The sequence below is a fragment of the Vanellus vanellus genome, assembly GCF_965231255.1.
Source record: "Vanellus vanellus genome assembly, chromosome: 7".
Classification (NCBI taxonomy): domain Eukaryota; kingdom Metazoa; phylum Chordata; class Aves; order Charadriiformes; family Charadriidae; genus Vanellus; species Vanellus vanellus.
This window is the reverse complement of record NC_138912.1, coordinates 26,515,684-26,532,550: the sequence shown is the minus strand read 5'-3', so window position 1 is coordinate 26,532,550 and position 16,867 is coordinate 26,515,684. Positions and strand designations below refer to the sequence as shown.

Sequence of the window (16,867 nt, the reverse complement as noted above, 5' to 3'; positions counted from 1 at the left end):
ATTCGTAATGATCAAAAAAGTCAATTTTTCAGTCTTCAAAGCAGATTGCAATGAGAGATGTTTTCCTGTGGCTATCGGTCAAAGCTATCAATTTTGGCAAAATGACTGAAGGACAAACAATGCCAGAGAAAAAGGAGGAAAAACATGCTTACAGAGGTGACTTTCAAAAACCCTATGTTGTTTAACTCCATCAACAGTAGTTTTACCCTCTTCCTATTTCGCATGTTTTCCTTGCATTGATTTTGTTCATTCATGTCCAGTGTGATATTTCATTTAATTGCCACAAGAAAGCTTCAGATGTAGTTGACAGTAAGCTGTGCCTAATCACCGAGTAGATAATACGAATTGTGATACAGTGAGCTCTTGCAAATCCTCATGCAAATCTCTGCAGGTACAGTTGTCCCTATTAAAAAATCATGTTGTTGATGGCTACCTCTCTTTAGAAGTCGATGAAACGGCTATGGATTTTCCTAGGCTTACAGTAGAACTTGACCAATGAATACAAGGCTTCATTCATTTGCAGGTATCAGCAATCGTTATACTCTATGTTTGTTCTGCAAACAGAAGGTGAAATGTTACAATTCTGGAAATGATCTTTTTATTACAAAAGATTTAAGAAAAACCCCTCCACATTAGGTAATGTTAAATGGAAGATGAGAGCTGCAATGTTCTTGCAACTGTTCTTGCAGTTAATCAGATGCATTTAGCTGTGGTTCTTTTTCCCTTCTGAAGACTGTGTCTTGTTTTCATACTGTTTTAAAGTACAGTCCTTGACAGGCGTTCAAATGCTTTTTTGTATGCTGAATGATTTGACCATTTCTTCTTCATTTAGTCTTTTCCTTGAATGAAGTTTCACTAGGCTTTACTGAAGCCAAAAGCTTTCAATTTTTTCAGAGAATGCTTCCACAGCTGCATCCCCCTTTGCTGTAGGTGTGAGCTCTCTTTACTGAGAACCTGAACAGTTGTAAAAGGGAGGTAATTGTTTCTCTTTGTGGAGTTCTGCTATTTGAAAATTTAGGAATAGCAACAGCAAATCTTAGTAAATGAACTTACCCAACCCATCCAATCATAAAACCGAGGCAAGAGGAAGTGACCTCTTTTAATTAGTCCTTCTCTAATTCCTCTTTCATCATTTATTGACATGACTGTCTGTCATGTAGGTTGCACGTCAGACTTTAATATTGAAATGACTGAGGAATGTGAGGATTCCTTTTGTCTGCAGTCCAATCTGGTATCAATTTGAATGTCTAAGGTAAATAATAAATTCATTAAATGTAATCCTTGAAGTGATCCATTTACAAAGAAAGGTAGTTTCTTTTGGTCATTTCTTATGACATGGCAATGAAACTTGAAGTTCCTTTAGCAGCAGTGTTAATACATGTAGTATTGTAACAACAGACTATGGATTGCAGGATCAGGCCTAAATTCTCAGAAGGTCCACATTTGCAACTTTATTCGTTCCTGAGAGCACTTGCTAGCGTATTTTTAGCCCAAACCCGTATCTCCAGAAATATATTTCTGATCTCAACATTTAAAAGACACATCATTTTCTTTACCCTATTATATTATTCTTTTCTGGCATTCCTACCATTATTCTTTGGTTTCAATCTTGTTTTTTTCCTTGAAGGTTTCTTGGATGTTCTCTTATGTGGTTGTTCAGTTCACAAATTGCTGATGGGAACTGGTGGGGAGTACAGTATATTGAAGTAAAGAGAAGAGCAGTGAAATTTGTTTGCTTGGGTTTGTTTGGAGTGGTTTTGTTTGTTTTAAACAAATACCAATCAAGAAACAGAAAATTGCTTACTTTAAAAAAGACAGCATTTGCCAGTGCATGTATATTGTTTTTATACAGTTTATTACTTTTCAGTTCTGTACTGTGGTATTGCAGATACAGGTGCGGGTTAACTGTTGGCAATACTTTTTACTGGTCTAGACCTTGTTTGATTTCCGCTTTGTTTCTGTTTTCCCTGATGTCGAACCATTGAAGTTAGATTATTTTCTAAATTAATTATACAGATTCTGGTTACGATTCTGGGGCAATATCTTGTCTCTTTTATTCTGTCCATAAGTTAGTGCACTTTTGTGCTTTTCAGGACGTTTCATGCACAGGTGGACATTTTTTTTTGAGTGGGCACTATACCAGAAAGTGCAAGAGTCTTTGGTTGCTCCTTCATCTCACTTACCTCAGTCAGTTGAGGTATTATTAGAAGAAAGAGTTCCATCTGAAGTTTTTTGGTTCCAATTCTTCATCGGGAGATAAAAAGCCTTCCGTCACAACTGAAACATAGGAACATAGAAACAAACAAAAAAATTAATTACTGTATACCACATTTCATGGCGTGACACAATAAGCGTAGGCTTTCCCCAGGCCGAGCGCTGGGGATGGGAATGTGAATAATCGACCATCGTTGAGTGCTACTGTCCTGCTGTGTTGCGTATGGTAGGGCGACCATTCTGTAGGGCCGGGTTCTTTTGCCTTTGAGCAGTTTTACAGTTGAGTTTGTTTGCTTTTCAATTAGCACGATTTGATAGTTTGACAGGTCAGTCCCTCATTTCTCTAGAATGACGTTGCAGTAGGCTCGCTGATGGCCATTATCTGCAGTCAGACTATGAGGAACTTGAAAATGAGAACACTGACAACTTGAAGAATGGTTTGTAACTGTTACCAACATAACTCTTGCTTAGTGTGACTGTAGAGCCAGTCACTCGTCCACTGGAAATCGGTGTGATCCAGTCGACTGGAAATCAGTATTTACCAGTATACAAAAAGTGAATTTTATTTTTGTTGACCTTAATGGGAGGTGATTTAGATGTCTCCTAGGTAATCAGGAGAAAGGACCTCTTAGGTTGGAGGGAAAATGAAAATATATGCACACACGTATTTACGTACATATAATGCTATGCATTGAGCTCTAGAAAATGGTACATTGTGATAGAAAGTGCTGCTATTTTTTGACTAACCAAATTAAATACTGAATTGGAAAAGTTGCATGCACTTTAATTGGTCATATTGCCAGGCACTCTCCCAGCAAACCTAATTAACTTCAAGCTACGGAGCACCATTAACAGATGGGACTTTTTGTCTTGTATTTTTTCACTAATTAGAAAATCTCAGTCTTTTCAAATTCATGGATGGAACTGAAATTTTCATTTTATTGTCAATATGTCAGTGGAAAGTTGAAGAAAAAAATCACTTTGTATAAAGAATGAAAAATAAATCTGAAATACTAACATGTGTTAGAAGCATGTACAGAACAAGATATAGCACAGACATTCCCTTTTTTAAAATTCTTCCTCAGATGAGATTGGGAATGTGTGAGGAAAGATAGAAGTCCGTTAAGATACTAATTTTCTCTGGTTTATTTCCTACTTTGATTTTTCATATTCCTGAGTCTCATGTCTACTTTAATGATTCCTGAAATTTCATTCCATACCAAACCTTTAATAAGGAAGACTCTTCTTAATTTCAAGCAGTCCGCTCGAATGAGAGGTGGTCTGTTAAAGTGTATGTAAGAAAGTTGAATCTTTTATTTGAGAAAGAATAAAATGCAGCTGATGGCAGAGAGGCTGGATTTCCTAATTCTGCTTTGTGTGGTTTGATGCAGAGATGTCATGTATCCTGCTCCCAGTGACCTTAATTACTTCGTACGGTTATGAGTAGTTAGTTAGGCAAGCTGAGAGTCATTCAGGCCTTTACCATGCATCTTCCCTGTACCTTTCAGATAATGCTCAAATTACTGTTCCGATGCATAAGTTCAATACGTGGGAACTGAATATGTGGCTATTTTTTTTTTTTTGGGGGGGGGGGTAACCCTTCTGTATCTGCTGTATCTGTTTTCTCTCCCAGCAATTTTCTAACTATATTTCTTATCACCATTAGACAAGTCTGTAAAAAGACATACATTCAATATGAACTGTATTTCTTCAGATATGTTTACAATAAATACACAACTTGGGTTTCAGCAACAAATTAAAGTCCTGCTGTTACTGGGTAGTGCCTTAATAGGACCAAAATTTTAATTCCAGAAAGATAAACAAGAAGTTTATCTTAGAAAGAGATACTGACAACTTTCTATTTAAATAAAATCCTTTAATAAATAAAGTCCCTTTGCTCTCACAGGTAGTGCTGCCGTTGTTAGACAGTGTCCTACTCGGACTTGTTATTATTATTGTGGCAGCAGCTGCGCTGGATCCATTGCAAACACCTGTAATGAAAGGCAGCTGTTGCCCTAATGAGTTGCCATGCGGTATCCTTGCCAAAAGAAAGCAAGAGGGAGAATCAGAAGCCTGCAGAGGTCAAGTAATACGCTTTAGGTCGCACACCACATGAGTGGCAGAACTAGGGATAATAACCAAGTCTTCTGATTGCTCGTGGTCATCATCCAGAGCTCAAGCTGAGCTACTTTACTGCTGCCTTTTATTTTTAAAATCAAGTCCTTGTTGTGAATTTTCCTAGAAAATTTTGCTGAGACCTCACTGCCTATCGGTTTATAGTCATTTCTCACTCCCCTTCACCTCTTCTTTTGGATAAGCCTTGACTTTTCTTGGTAAATGGTAAGTCTGTATGAGCTTCGCTGAAGGGGAAAATCCAGCTAATTAACTTTTTAGTTAACTCCTTGTTGTGGAATAAATGTAAACAAAAACAGAAAGCAGAAAATGTAACTGAAAGGAAATAACTTGCACGCAAACGTTTTCAAGTCTTTGTTTTTCTGAGAGGTTTTTAATGTGGCTATCAAAGTTGCAAAGTGTGGATTTAGTACTTTAATTGCTTCGGGCACAAACCCAAGCGTTGGTAAAGGCTGTTCAGAGTTGCGTGTTATCGAACCTTTTCAGACTTCCCTGAAAGATGGGGTTGCTCCCTGTCTAGCTTGGAGGTGCTCAGTTCTTTCTAGAATTGGATTCTAAATCCTACCTGACATTCAAAGTGCAGAAGAAAGAGTAGAAATGTGGGGTTTGGGTTTTTGGGGGTTTTGTTTTTGTTGTTTTTTTTTGTTGTTGTTGTTGGTTTTTTTTTTCCCTGCACCACCCACCTCTTCTGCATGCAAAATGGCAGGATCAATAAGTCGCCAAGACAGATTTACTAGCTAACGTACTACCCAGCAGACTCATCCCTTGAGATTCAGAGCTGTTAGCATGCATCCTGTTGTCAACAGCAGGTGCTGACTGTTGAATTTGCACTTTGCCCGTACTTACATGAGAACCAATGCATATATCACTGCTGCTTCTTCGTAGTATTGTGTTCCGTCAAGAATGGCTCTTATACAGGGAGTATATTAACTGCAAAATCTGTTTCCATATATTTGTGCATAAAAGATAAACAACAGGAAATTTCCCAGTTTCTTAGAATCCTTGCTTCAACTTTTCATTTATTATATTTTGCCGGTAGGAACAAAATGGGATCTTATTTTGTCTTTTCATTATTTTATCACTTTATCTTTCTCCTCCTGTTCACCCACTTCAGCCCTTATTTGCTTGAATTTCCTGATTTGCTCTTGTAAGGTGGCTCGTGACTGCTGTTAGATAGTTTTCTTTAAAGAGAAGCTGGCATTGTATACAGTTGTTGTGGAAGGCGTTACAAGAGCATTTCATCAATAAGAAATATGATCTTGCAAACCTGAATGAGGTAGAACGACCTTCTAAGAGCCCCTGGAAATTCATGACCTCATGGAGTAGATGGTAGATATTTTGCACTTTTACCTTTGTTGTTTTAGTTATTTATACATTGGCCTGGGAGCGACCGGCTCAAGAAGCAGAAGCAGAAAGAGCAGAGACAGGGCAACGTGTTTAAGCCCAGAGAAAAGTCGGTGTAGGGCTCCATCCAGAGCATGGTACTAGGTCCTGCTGATGTATATTAGTGATCTTTGCTCCTGGGTATCAGGGTATAGTGAAAGACGAGTCTCTAAATGGAAATTTACTACAGATGGCTATAAAAAGATGTATAACATTTTATTTGTCTTGACGAATCACAAAGGTCTGAAGACCATTTTGTTGGATGAACTAAGAGGAATTGTATAATTTAACATCATACAGGTGCTTTAGTTCACTGCGGTATGTCCGAAGGTAACATTATGAAAAACATCTTAATGAAGTAAGTGCTACCAAAAAGAAAAAGAGTGGAGAACAGTGATTTTTAGAGCAAGAATCTATATTGCATTATAGTAAATAGCATGCACTTAATTTGTAGAGATATTAATTGCTCAGCTGTTTATATCAGCTGCAGTACATAATTTCTTGCCACTTAGGCTTTGCCTACATGGAATGCTTTCTGAATTCTGTTTGCATATTAGGGTATCAGTTAATGAGACATAGCTTTAAGTAAGCCATTTTGGCTCTTCTGCGGTCTAGACTTGCTCAAGTCTTACTTTTGTTAAACTGCAATAATTGCACAGATGCTGGTGCGTATCCTAGAGTCTTCAAATTAATGCTAGGATTGCCAAGCAAGGATGAAGTCATTCCCCCTTCTGAAATGTAACTTGCAGCTGATGCGTCCTTAGAAATGGAGCTTTTCATTCCTAACAAATCCAGACAAGTAAATTCTGTTTTTCTATAAAAGAATTACAATTGATTTCCACTTTTATGGTTAAAGGAAGTTTGGTTTGTATATGTAAAGTATGTAAATTTTCATTAAAATTGGGTCAAAACTTCAGGCTATTGACATCTTACTAATGCAAACTTTTGTGTTCCAAAATCAATGGATATGTGAGAATGTAGCTTTATGGTCATAGGAAATATTTTATATTCTCCTTAAGTAATTTGAAATATAAAAGCTAATAGACCTTTATTTTAAAGCATCATATGAAAAAACTCAGTAGCTCTTTAACAGAACTTACTGCATGGATATAGAAATGAAAACTAAGTGACATTCTAAAAATATTAATAATTAACAACTTAATATCTGCTAAGCAGTACAGAAGGCTTAGGGTTGAAAAATCTAACCTTAGAATAATAAGAGTTTCAGGCAGACATTTCTGAAGAACAATACACAACAGATTGTCATCAGATACCAAAATAAGGACTCTGGTGCCCTGAAGTGTTAGGGCTTACAGGATTCCTGAAAGTTTTTTCTTTTCACTGCGTACTTCTTATTTCAATACTTGATGTTGAGAGGAATATAACAAGAGACAACTATTCCATTTTTATTTCCTGCTTTACCTCTCGAACTATATGCTATTTTGTATTAATGATGTTTGGATAATTCAATATTGCATAAGCAAGAATTTGCCTGTGAAACTTCAATGAGTTCTGTTCCATGTTCCACTGAACGTTCAGATGCTAAAGGGTAACGGGAGATTGAAGTTCCTGCTCTGGAGTCCTTGTCGTACTCACTGTTGTGGATGTATTAACTGTAGCCCTCCTCTCTCATGTGAGTGGCCTTTCCACGTTCCCATGTTTCTTCAATAACGCCGGGACGTTAATTCAATACAGTTGTAGGGGGAACAGTGCCACCCGTTGGATTATCAATATCATCCTTTTTGTTACATAGGCCGGGTCCTGGAAGGCGTGCTGATCCCCTTTATGGTTATTGTGCCTTAATTCTGGTAGCATTTTCTCAATGCCTATGCTTTCCTTGCAGTTTAATTATGTGACTACACCTTTCTTAAAACTTCCTTTTTCCTTTTTTTCTTTTCTGTCAATGTGGATGCATAAAATTTGATTGCAGTAGGACGGCAGTGGAGCAGTCAAAGCTCTTCTGGAGCATCTTGCTAGCAGTGGAGAGCAAAATATTTTTTAGAGTTTTCTTTAAGTGGGTTTTATCAGCAGTTTCTCTGACTCCTGCCTCAAAAAGGCATTGTACACTTTTGTTGAACTCTGTGTCTGGATTATTTTTTTTTTAGGAAAGATTTAAGGATATGCAGCAACTATTCCATGTTTTTCCCCTTCTTTCCTTTAATGACATTGGTGTTTATTTTTAACTTGATACTAAGTGCTTAGTCAGTGTAGCTGCTAGCATAAGAATGTTTTCTCAATCTTAAACAAACAGTAAGTTATTATAAATTAAAAGATTCTTTCCTTCCAGACAGAGAGAAGTTATAATAGATGTGTAGCAATTGCAATGTTGTGCCAAATGAATTGGAATAATAAACAGAGCAAGCAAGCTTCTCCCCATGGCCCCGTTAACAAAAAAGGCAATAATTCACATACGCATATGCTTTTTTCCTCCCTTAGATTCTAGTTGCTGTGAGTTTGGGCTATCAGTCTGTCTGTGTTCTTGTCTCTCTTCAAGTATAGTAAGTTTCCCCAAATAGGTGTTATCTCCCATGACAGTCTAGCAAAGACCCTAATCTGAATCTAGACCTAAACTCAATAATTGTCTCCCGGGGTCTGAATACCCAGGTTGCGTTCAGCTTTTTCAGATGGCGATACAGGAAAAAATGTGCATCTGAGTCACCATCAAATGTGCTTATATAGCATGGAAGGATATTAATTTTCATTTTTAAAATTTTAATATAACTCTAACCTGATAGCAGGGTTTAAGCCCTGCTTTTTCCACACACTCGATGTATTCAGCTCAATACATCTGTCACTTAGCAAAGGAAAATCACGTTTCTCTGCTAGCAGGATAAAAATGGAGTTTAAGATTCTATCCTCCTCTGATGCCCTTTCTGTGACTATTGGGGATGTTATGAAGTGTAATGTTAGGAATGCGTTTTGGGGCAACAGAAGAGAAAAGCCTTGATTTAAAATCATATATATATTACAGTAGGGGGACGGTGTAGTTTTGCATACATATCTTGCTGTTTGGTGTAGCATGGGAATCTGGAGCGTCTTGCAAAATTTAGGTATTTGCATTTTAGTGGCTGTTATATGGATTATCATAAAACATTTAAATTCCTTAAGTGTCTTGGAAGATCTTATCCAGAATCTCTATAACACTATTGAAAGCAACACAGTGATGATTATTAAGGAATTGGATAGAACTAAAATGCAAGGTTGGTGTACAGTTATGCTGGGCTTTTTTCTAGACAGCTCCTTTGAATAATAGGCAACGACTGAATGTTGTGACCTAAGACTTGCTGTGTGAAATGGAAAACAAAGTCCAGCTTCACTAGTTTTTTTTGCAAAACTTGAAAGAATGAGAAGAGTGTCATAGAGTCCCAAGCAGATTACAAGTTTAGTTTCTCAAATTTCATTTTCAGCATTAAATGGTCATTTTGCCATTCTTCAGCTCCTGCTATAGGGTGAATCTGTTGTTTCAATTTTGGGTTTTTTTGGCTGGTTGTTGGTTGAGTTGTTGGCTTTGGTTTTTTTTGTTGTTGTTGTTTTGGTTGGTTTTATTTTTTAAGGAGATGCCTGTATTTAATAGTGGTTTTGATGGTGCTATTAGCCTATAAACGTAGGCTAAAACGTCACCATTAATACTTGACTTTAAACCATGTAAGATTGAATACCTGTGTTTAAAACTGGCTTGGGTCAAATGAAAATTTTCACCAAAAATATAATCACTGTATTCTCAGAACCCTCAACACCTTGGTTAACTGCTTTTAAATGTATATATATAAAGGCTTCCCTTGAAATATATTGATAATAAATAATTCTAGAGCTGGACAATGGAGCACAGTCACAACTATGATTGTGTGTGGTTTGGAATACCGCAAGGGGTGGGGCAGGGTGTGCACAATCAATTTGATTCCCAGTAACTCAATTCAGAGAAAAATGGGCCTTGGGATCACCAGTCATCATAATTCGAGGTCTATTGGCCATTGTTAATCCACAAGTTCTATTCATCACGTTAATTTCTTATGAGATGGTGAGACTGTTACCAATTGATATGGATTTAATAGCTTATTTCACCTCGCAACACCTGTATAGATCTGATCAATAATGTAGTTTAATGAAAGAAGATTCAAACTCTATGTTAACATTATATTAGACTTAAGTAGTAAAAATGTTATTGGAAGAGTTTCGTGCTTCAGTGCTTAAATTTTACTGGCAGATCTCACTGATTTGGGTGATAATGCATCAGATAAGACAACAGGTACTTGTACTCAGGCAAAATACTTTCTCAGACATTTACAAAGCAAAAAGTTACGGCCAGCAAGATCTAAAAGGAATGCAAAATTAATTTAAACTTCCAGTTGAATAGAATTTTTTTAACAACTTATATTGATTACATAATATTATGAAATTAATGAATTTCTTTCTTTTATTGGAAAATACGTGCCTGTTTGATTTTGGTCCTGCAGAGCTCCAGGGTTTGGTTATATAAACTTAATTATACCTTGCTTCAGATACTGCCATTACAGCATTAAGCGATAGCTGAGAGTAGAGAAACTTCTACATTGTTGTTTCAGTAAGTCTACTTAGATTTAGCACATTGCCCCTGTCGGGCTCCTTCCCTAATACGCAGCTTCAGAAAAAGGTCCGAAGCCTGTATTGAATGAAGAAATTTTTGTTTCAGTGCCCGTCTGTTGCTTGAACAGTTGAGATCGTCAACAAAAGTAGCAACAGCGTGCATTAATAAATCTGCTCAGTCAGAACTGGAATGACACCACTAGTTTATTTCACACGTGCAGTTGTTTAGATAGTGTCTTAAATTTTAGCCACTTCTTACCTGAGAAGTTTTATTTCAACTGACAGTTTGAGGCGCTGAATGTCCCCCTAGTTAGTACCCTGGTTTACCCAATCCTGAGCTATCAATTTTCTGGGTTTATTTTAAGGGACATTACTTCTAAGCAGCTACTTGAGACGTGCCTGCCAGAAGACTAAGGGACATTTTGTTTTGATTCTGTAGACCAGCAGATCAGATGAGTTGCAGGAGAGACATAATTTTCCATCTGTTTTCCATCCTCAGTGCAGCAGACAGGAGTCTTTTCTGACTTCTTCCAGAAGTGCATTCTAAGATACAAAAAAATAGCTTATTGGGTTCATGTTTTCAGATTCCAAATTACCCAGCGGATGGCGTTGTTCAAGAGACAGAAAGCTAGAGTAAGCATATCAGAAACCTAAGTCACAATGGGTACACAAACTATTGTGTGCTTCGTGATTCTTCAAGCCGAAATTTAAGTGCGGAAATTTCAGTTACGCTGTCCTGTGTAGATGCGGACCTACTCTGAGTAGGATGTGAAACTAAATCTTCCCACAATGTTGGCGAATCTTTGGGAGCCAGTAGAACAGGGAATTGTATTGGCTTTATGTTCAGAAAAAAGAAATTAGAGACAGATGGAGATGTGATTACTCCCGCTTCTGCTGCGCTAGCCAGAAAAGTGAGTTCTACCCTGTTAATAAGGGCTGGATGCTAGACCTAACAAAATGATTCGGTTCCAAAACTTCAGCAAATTTATAGGGGGGAAAGCAGTGGGACTATAAAGTGCCTGGGGTATGTATTCATTGTATCAGGACACGCTGCATCAAGCTATGTTTTAACCTGTTTGAAAGATAACTATAGTCTCAGTGCACGGGAGCGCAGAGTAAATTGGTATTTTTACATTGCCTGACACTTATCCTGTGAATTTCACAACTAGGCATAGAAATGGAAATTCAGTCTAATCTGTCGTCACTCTCGGTTTACCTACCAATGAGCAGAAACTTAACAGCAGTTCTGAAGGACGGGTCTGATAAAGCTATATTGTGGTTTGAATGCCATGCACTTGGATTGCTGGCCACTTGAAATTGAAGAATACAGTTTAGCAGAGGTTGGGATCTAAGAGCTAATTATATACTGGGTTTCCCCGAGCTAGGATTCCATTCGTTTGTCTCTTTCTCAATGCAAGAAAGCATTCAATGATAATGTATAGTGTTTGAAATTCAAGTAGGAGTAGCTTTCTAAAGAAAATGACGGCTGAAATGAAAAAATGCTAGTTTATGATTTATTTTCCTTGTCTTTGTGTGTAAAAGAGTAAATGTTTCACTTTAATACTGTTAAATCTCTTTTCTTTTATTTTCTTTTGTAGGTTGTCTTAGTCTTCGCTCTTAGTATTGGTGCTCTTGTAATATACTTCATAGATTCGTCAAAGTGAGTATTCTAGTACATTCTCCTTTCCTTCCTTTCCTGCAGCAATTATGCATCTTTAAATTGCTCCATTCATCTACTTCAAATCAGTGCTTGGTCTCATTGCCTGATTGCGAAGAACTTTATAATAGTGCATGGTCTACCAAAATAACTCAAGAATAGGAAAAAGATCATATATAAACTAGGTTGAACAGCGTTACGTTGGAACTGTAGAATGAATAGAGAGAAGAACGACTTTTGTGTGTTGAGATTATACATACTGTTGCAAAATTATATTTTTTTATGTTTATTGGATTTATGTAGAATCTTTCAAATTCATGAGTAGCATAAGAAATACAGGGGAAGAATATTTGCCAAAAAGTACAGTTTGCAGGAGAAAAAAAGTGTTTTAGGAGACCGACAGGAACATTTCTGAAAAATTGTGAATGAATTAGTATGAGCACTGTATCTTGCATATCTGGTCAGCTTTCCAGCTCCTGGGATTGATAGATTTCTCCCAAGATTAGGTGAGACAGTAAAAACCTGCAAAGAATCTCCATATTTTTTTTTTTTAGATTTATACCGACATTATCATACAGCGTTGTAGTTTTGGCCAGGCAACAGAAAGTTTCATCCTGACCTTTTGAGGTATTATGATAGTTTGATACCAACCAGTGTAACTAGGAATATCCTTTCTTTGGTACCATTCAAACTCCACCCTTGGTTTCATATCAAGCTGGGCACTGTCAGTGGTGTAACAGGCAAATTGGTAGCCTAACACAGAAGAAACCAATAAAAAGGGACTTAATGGATTATTATTCTGTTGAACCTAGTTACTTTGGGAGGATGATATTCTGAAGTATCAATAGCATTTTAAAGCTCTAGGACTATGTACTCGCTGCTTTTCTCCAAAGCAGTTTTAGGCTTGCCATTACTGCAGTGGTTAAAAGAGCATGCGGGGGTTGCTCCACGTGCGCCAGCCTAGCTGTCTCTAACAGCGGTGGTCACGTTCTAAACCAATCCTTACATGACTCAAAAAATCAGACATTTCACTGTTGACATTTGTACTTTAGTGATATTTAGGTTAGGTGGTAGCACCAGCAAAAGGCATTCTTGAATACGTGAATATCAGCTCTGTATTGTGTGAGTTTCAAACCATACCTTTGTAGCCTGAACGTGTCAAGCATAACACGAATAACTAAGGTAGAGATTTTCTTTGTGGAGAGGAGCCGAGTGATGGGAAAACTCAAGTTCTATCTTCAGCTCCCGTGAAGCGAGGACATTTTTTTTGCCTTCTTAACATTGTGGTGAGTGTTCTCATTAATTTTAGCAAATTTTTCTTTAATATGTCACCCCTGGAGCACATAAGGTGGTGCTTTTCTCAAGACCTTTTTTAAAACTTTTTAAATGGCAAAGCTTCTGGGTGCCCACCATATCCAGCTCAAAAGTGTCAAGTAGAATAAGACCTGCTTCTGCTTATATTTCAATTTCAGACCAACAAAAGACAGCTATTTGTCGGGGCAATTGTCTTTTGTGAAACTAATGGATTGTATAAGGATTTTTAGGCACTGAATTGTAGAAGCCTTTGTTTGATTGTATTCCTCGGGGAGAGCAAAACTGACAACATGGGAGATTTCTCTGGGGTGCTTAACCTTTCTGTGGGCCACCTAATCCATGTACTGCTACCAGCACATTGGCTGCTCTGTCAATGGGGATAGAAAAGCGTTTTAACTGTAGGTTTCTCTGGGTTTTGAGCCAACGTTTAACTCTCGGCTGCAGTTTAAATTCAACAATGTCAAGTTAATATACTCTACTCGCACACTTTTCCTTTGTTCTCTCCTCCTTCTCTCTTACCCTACTTTCTTTCCACACGTATGCATTTTTTTTTGGGGGGGGGTACGGGGAGGGGGGGGAGATTGGTAAATACCCATTAGTAGTTTAATTCAGGTTAGAATCTCCCCAGATATATCCCCAAAGTGACAAATTCTGCTTTATTCTCTGTTAGCAGCTGACCTGACACCCATTTCAGCAATGTAGAATCAAATGTAGTGAAATACCAGTCTATTTAAGATCCCCGAGTGCATGATTAGTAAACCCTAGTGCCTTTTAGAATTTGGTCAAACAGGAAATAATTTAGGCAGGGTGAGAGGAAGGCTTGTGATATCCTCCACAAAACAACTGGAGCAACACGGAGTACGGCTTGGCTGGGAGCAGTGGAGACAAACAGGACCTAGTGTGCACACCAGACAGATAGTGACATATGCCATTGTGTGCTTTCCCTTGACAATGCATTCCATAGCTGTTGTATTCCGCACGTGCCATTGACTTTTAGCTGTCATTTGCTCTTACGTATAGAAGTGAGAAAAACGATGTCTTCGATCCAAAACTGAAGACTACTAGTGTAAGCATTTGTCTAAACCAAAATGTCAGTGATCTATTCACCCAAGACTCTTAATCTGTCAGTAGTTTTGCAGATGCAATGGCAGATATGTCCACAAAGGAATCCTACGTGACTTCATACATAAGGGACATCCAGAAAGATGGGAATAACACCACCACTTGCTTAGATAGTGAAGGAAGCGGAAAGAGCAGAAAGACCACTGAGTTGTGTCAGGCAAGGATGTGCGTCACGATTAGTTCTGGTGGAAGACACCGAGGAATTCGATAAGGCTCATAGTTCATTGCTCCCTCTGCTGTGTTCATGGTATCGGAAAGGTGACTGGAGGCAAAATGAATGCCGTCACAGCTGTGAGAGGAACTACGAGCATTTTCTATGCTACCCAGTTCATTACTCTAACAGGCACTCTCCCAGACTGGTACCACATGATTTTATGTCCAGTGCAATGCTATTTGGAGAGATCTGAGGTCAGAAAAGAGTTCAGCTTCATCAACATAGCGTCCTCTATACCAGTTAGTTCTACATCTCAGCAGAGCCAATTAAGCAGCTTTGTGTTGGTATACAATATGACTGTACTAATTCTCTTTCTGGCACAATCTTAGGGATCTCTGCACCATATTCCGTTACAAAATACGGGCACAGTTGTGATCCGATACATCTACTTTAACCTGAATTGAGTTTTCTTAGCCAAAGGCAGTACTTAACTCGCCTTTTAAGAAAGGCTCTAAACAAAATCACAAAAATAATCATTCTTGGTGGAAAGAATCAAGGTTCTTAATTTTGAAAACTATAGGGATTATTCCGGTACCCTTCATTAAGATTATTCTGTTGTTTATTCAATGCTTCTACTTTTTACAAGCCACCAACTTGAATCATTGTCTCCTAGTACCACAAGATGTATTTAGAAAATTTTTCTTTAAAGTGGATATGTACACTTTCGGTGATGCATGTTAGCAACTATTGGAAGATTTCAGTCCTTAAACGGGGGATTTATTTAGCAGAGAAATTACTGTCTTGGCATCCCTGTCAATTAAATCTGGTCACATCCTGGTAGGAAATGTTTCACTTATTACTAAGGACTAGACTCCTTCCTTCCTTTATTTGTTGAATCTCATTCATAAAATACTGTTTTCTTGGACAATGGTATTTTTCAATACTGAAAATAGCAGTTAAACGTGAAACATTTCCCAAAGAGATATTAAGTATCACCCACATAATTATCTTAACCTCTGGGTAACAAATAACCAAATAATTACATTTTTATTTTTAGAGATTCCTTCACTTTAATGTATCTTCCATTTTTAGTTTCAATAAAAGCAGAACAATCAAAGAAGTCACAGGCAGTTAGAGTTTTCATTAAGAAAGTGATCTGCTTTAGTACAGAATAGCATCATATAGTCTAATGATCGTTCTTTTCCAATTCATATTTCCTTTAAAATTTTTCATCATTTAATTCTTCAAGGTAAGGAAATAAGTCTGCCAATACTTTTTCCATGCTTTTTTATAAGTACTTTTCACAGCCTTCCTCCTTCCTGTGGCTACTTCTGTTTATTTTTCTGCATGTAAAAGGCATTTTAACAAATGCATATACAAGTACTTTTCTGCGTTTTATTTACACCGGCGTTAAAGAAGTATTGTCTGTTTTTTCATTTCCATTTGTCATCCTGACCTCTGTGTATCGTGCTGAATTAGTGACATGAATAGAGTAGAGAATAACATTTGGTTGCCGTGACCATCTTTAGGCACGGTCAGTAAAAGCACTTGCAGACAACTCGGTTTCCCATTAAACTGGTAACTCAGGGCTCCCGTTTTCTATTTCTTGTTACGGCAGTAGCTTGGAAACTGCTTAGGATGTGAATATCCTTTTCTACTCCGGTTCTGTTTTCTCTTCTGGGGCGCAATACAATGTGATACACAACCACAGATATAAGCTGTGCTTTTCAGGCACAGAAATTTAACTTTTTTTTTGACAAAGTTCTTGCTTTCTAATGGCTGGTTATTACTGTCCCGTCTCTTGAAGTTTACCTCATTTAGTGGAGTCCCTTCACTAAAAACTGATGTCAGCGTGGAAATAATAGAGCCCATCAATGGCAAGGTGAAAACATAGAAGCACTCACAACTTGACTTATATGTTCCGCTCCCGTGTGTTTTTCAGGTTTTTTGAGTTTGTATTTTCAGAGGCACCAGTGTAGTTATTCCTAAATAGGTAATTTTTTCCAATACTGTGTCACATATTGTACTTGATTAGAATTGTACATTTAAGTGCCATCTGGCAAGGAGTGTAAAACAGCTGGATCCAAGAATAACAGTGGCACTGTGAATAGGAAGATTTATACAAATATACACACAGGCATAGAGGTTCATACTGAGCCCTGAGCGTTTTCACAACTGTTGCGTTCTTAATCAGCTTTATTTCTTTTTATACGTGGAAAATAAAAAAGTTAAACTCAGACAACTCTACTTTTTTATGTTCTATATATCTGAGAAGGTTTCAGAAGTGCTTGCTCCTTTTGCCTACTGATTGTTTGAAGTCCTGTCTG

The 16,867-nt window shown here is 37.6% G+C and overlaps 1 protein-coding gene across 1 annotated transcript in view; it reads left to right on the top strand.

Annotated features, from left to right (window-relative positions):
• Positions 1-16,867, top strand: part of KCNMA1 (potassium calcium-activated channel subfamily M alpha 1) — a 518,607-nt gene that overhangs the window by 232,656 nt on the left and 269,084 nt on the right. Inside the window, 1 exon segment of the mRNA XM_082486073.1 lies at positions 11,892-11,953. Within this exon segment, the coding sequence (XP_082342199.1) occupies positions 11,892-11,953 (62 nt within the window).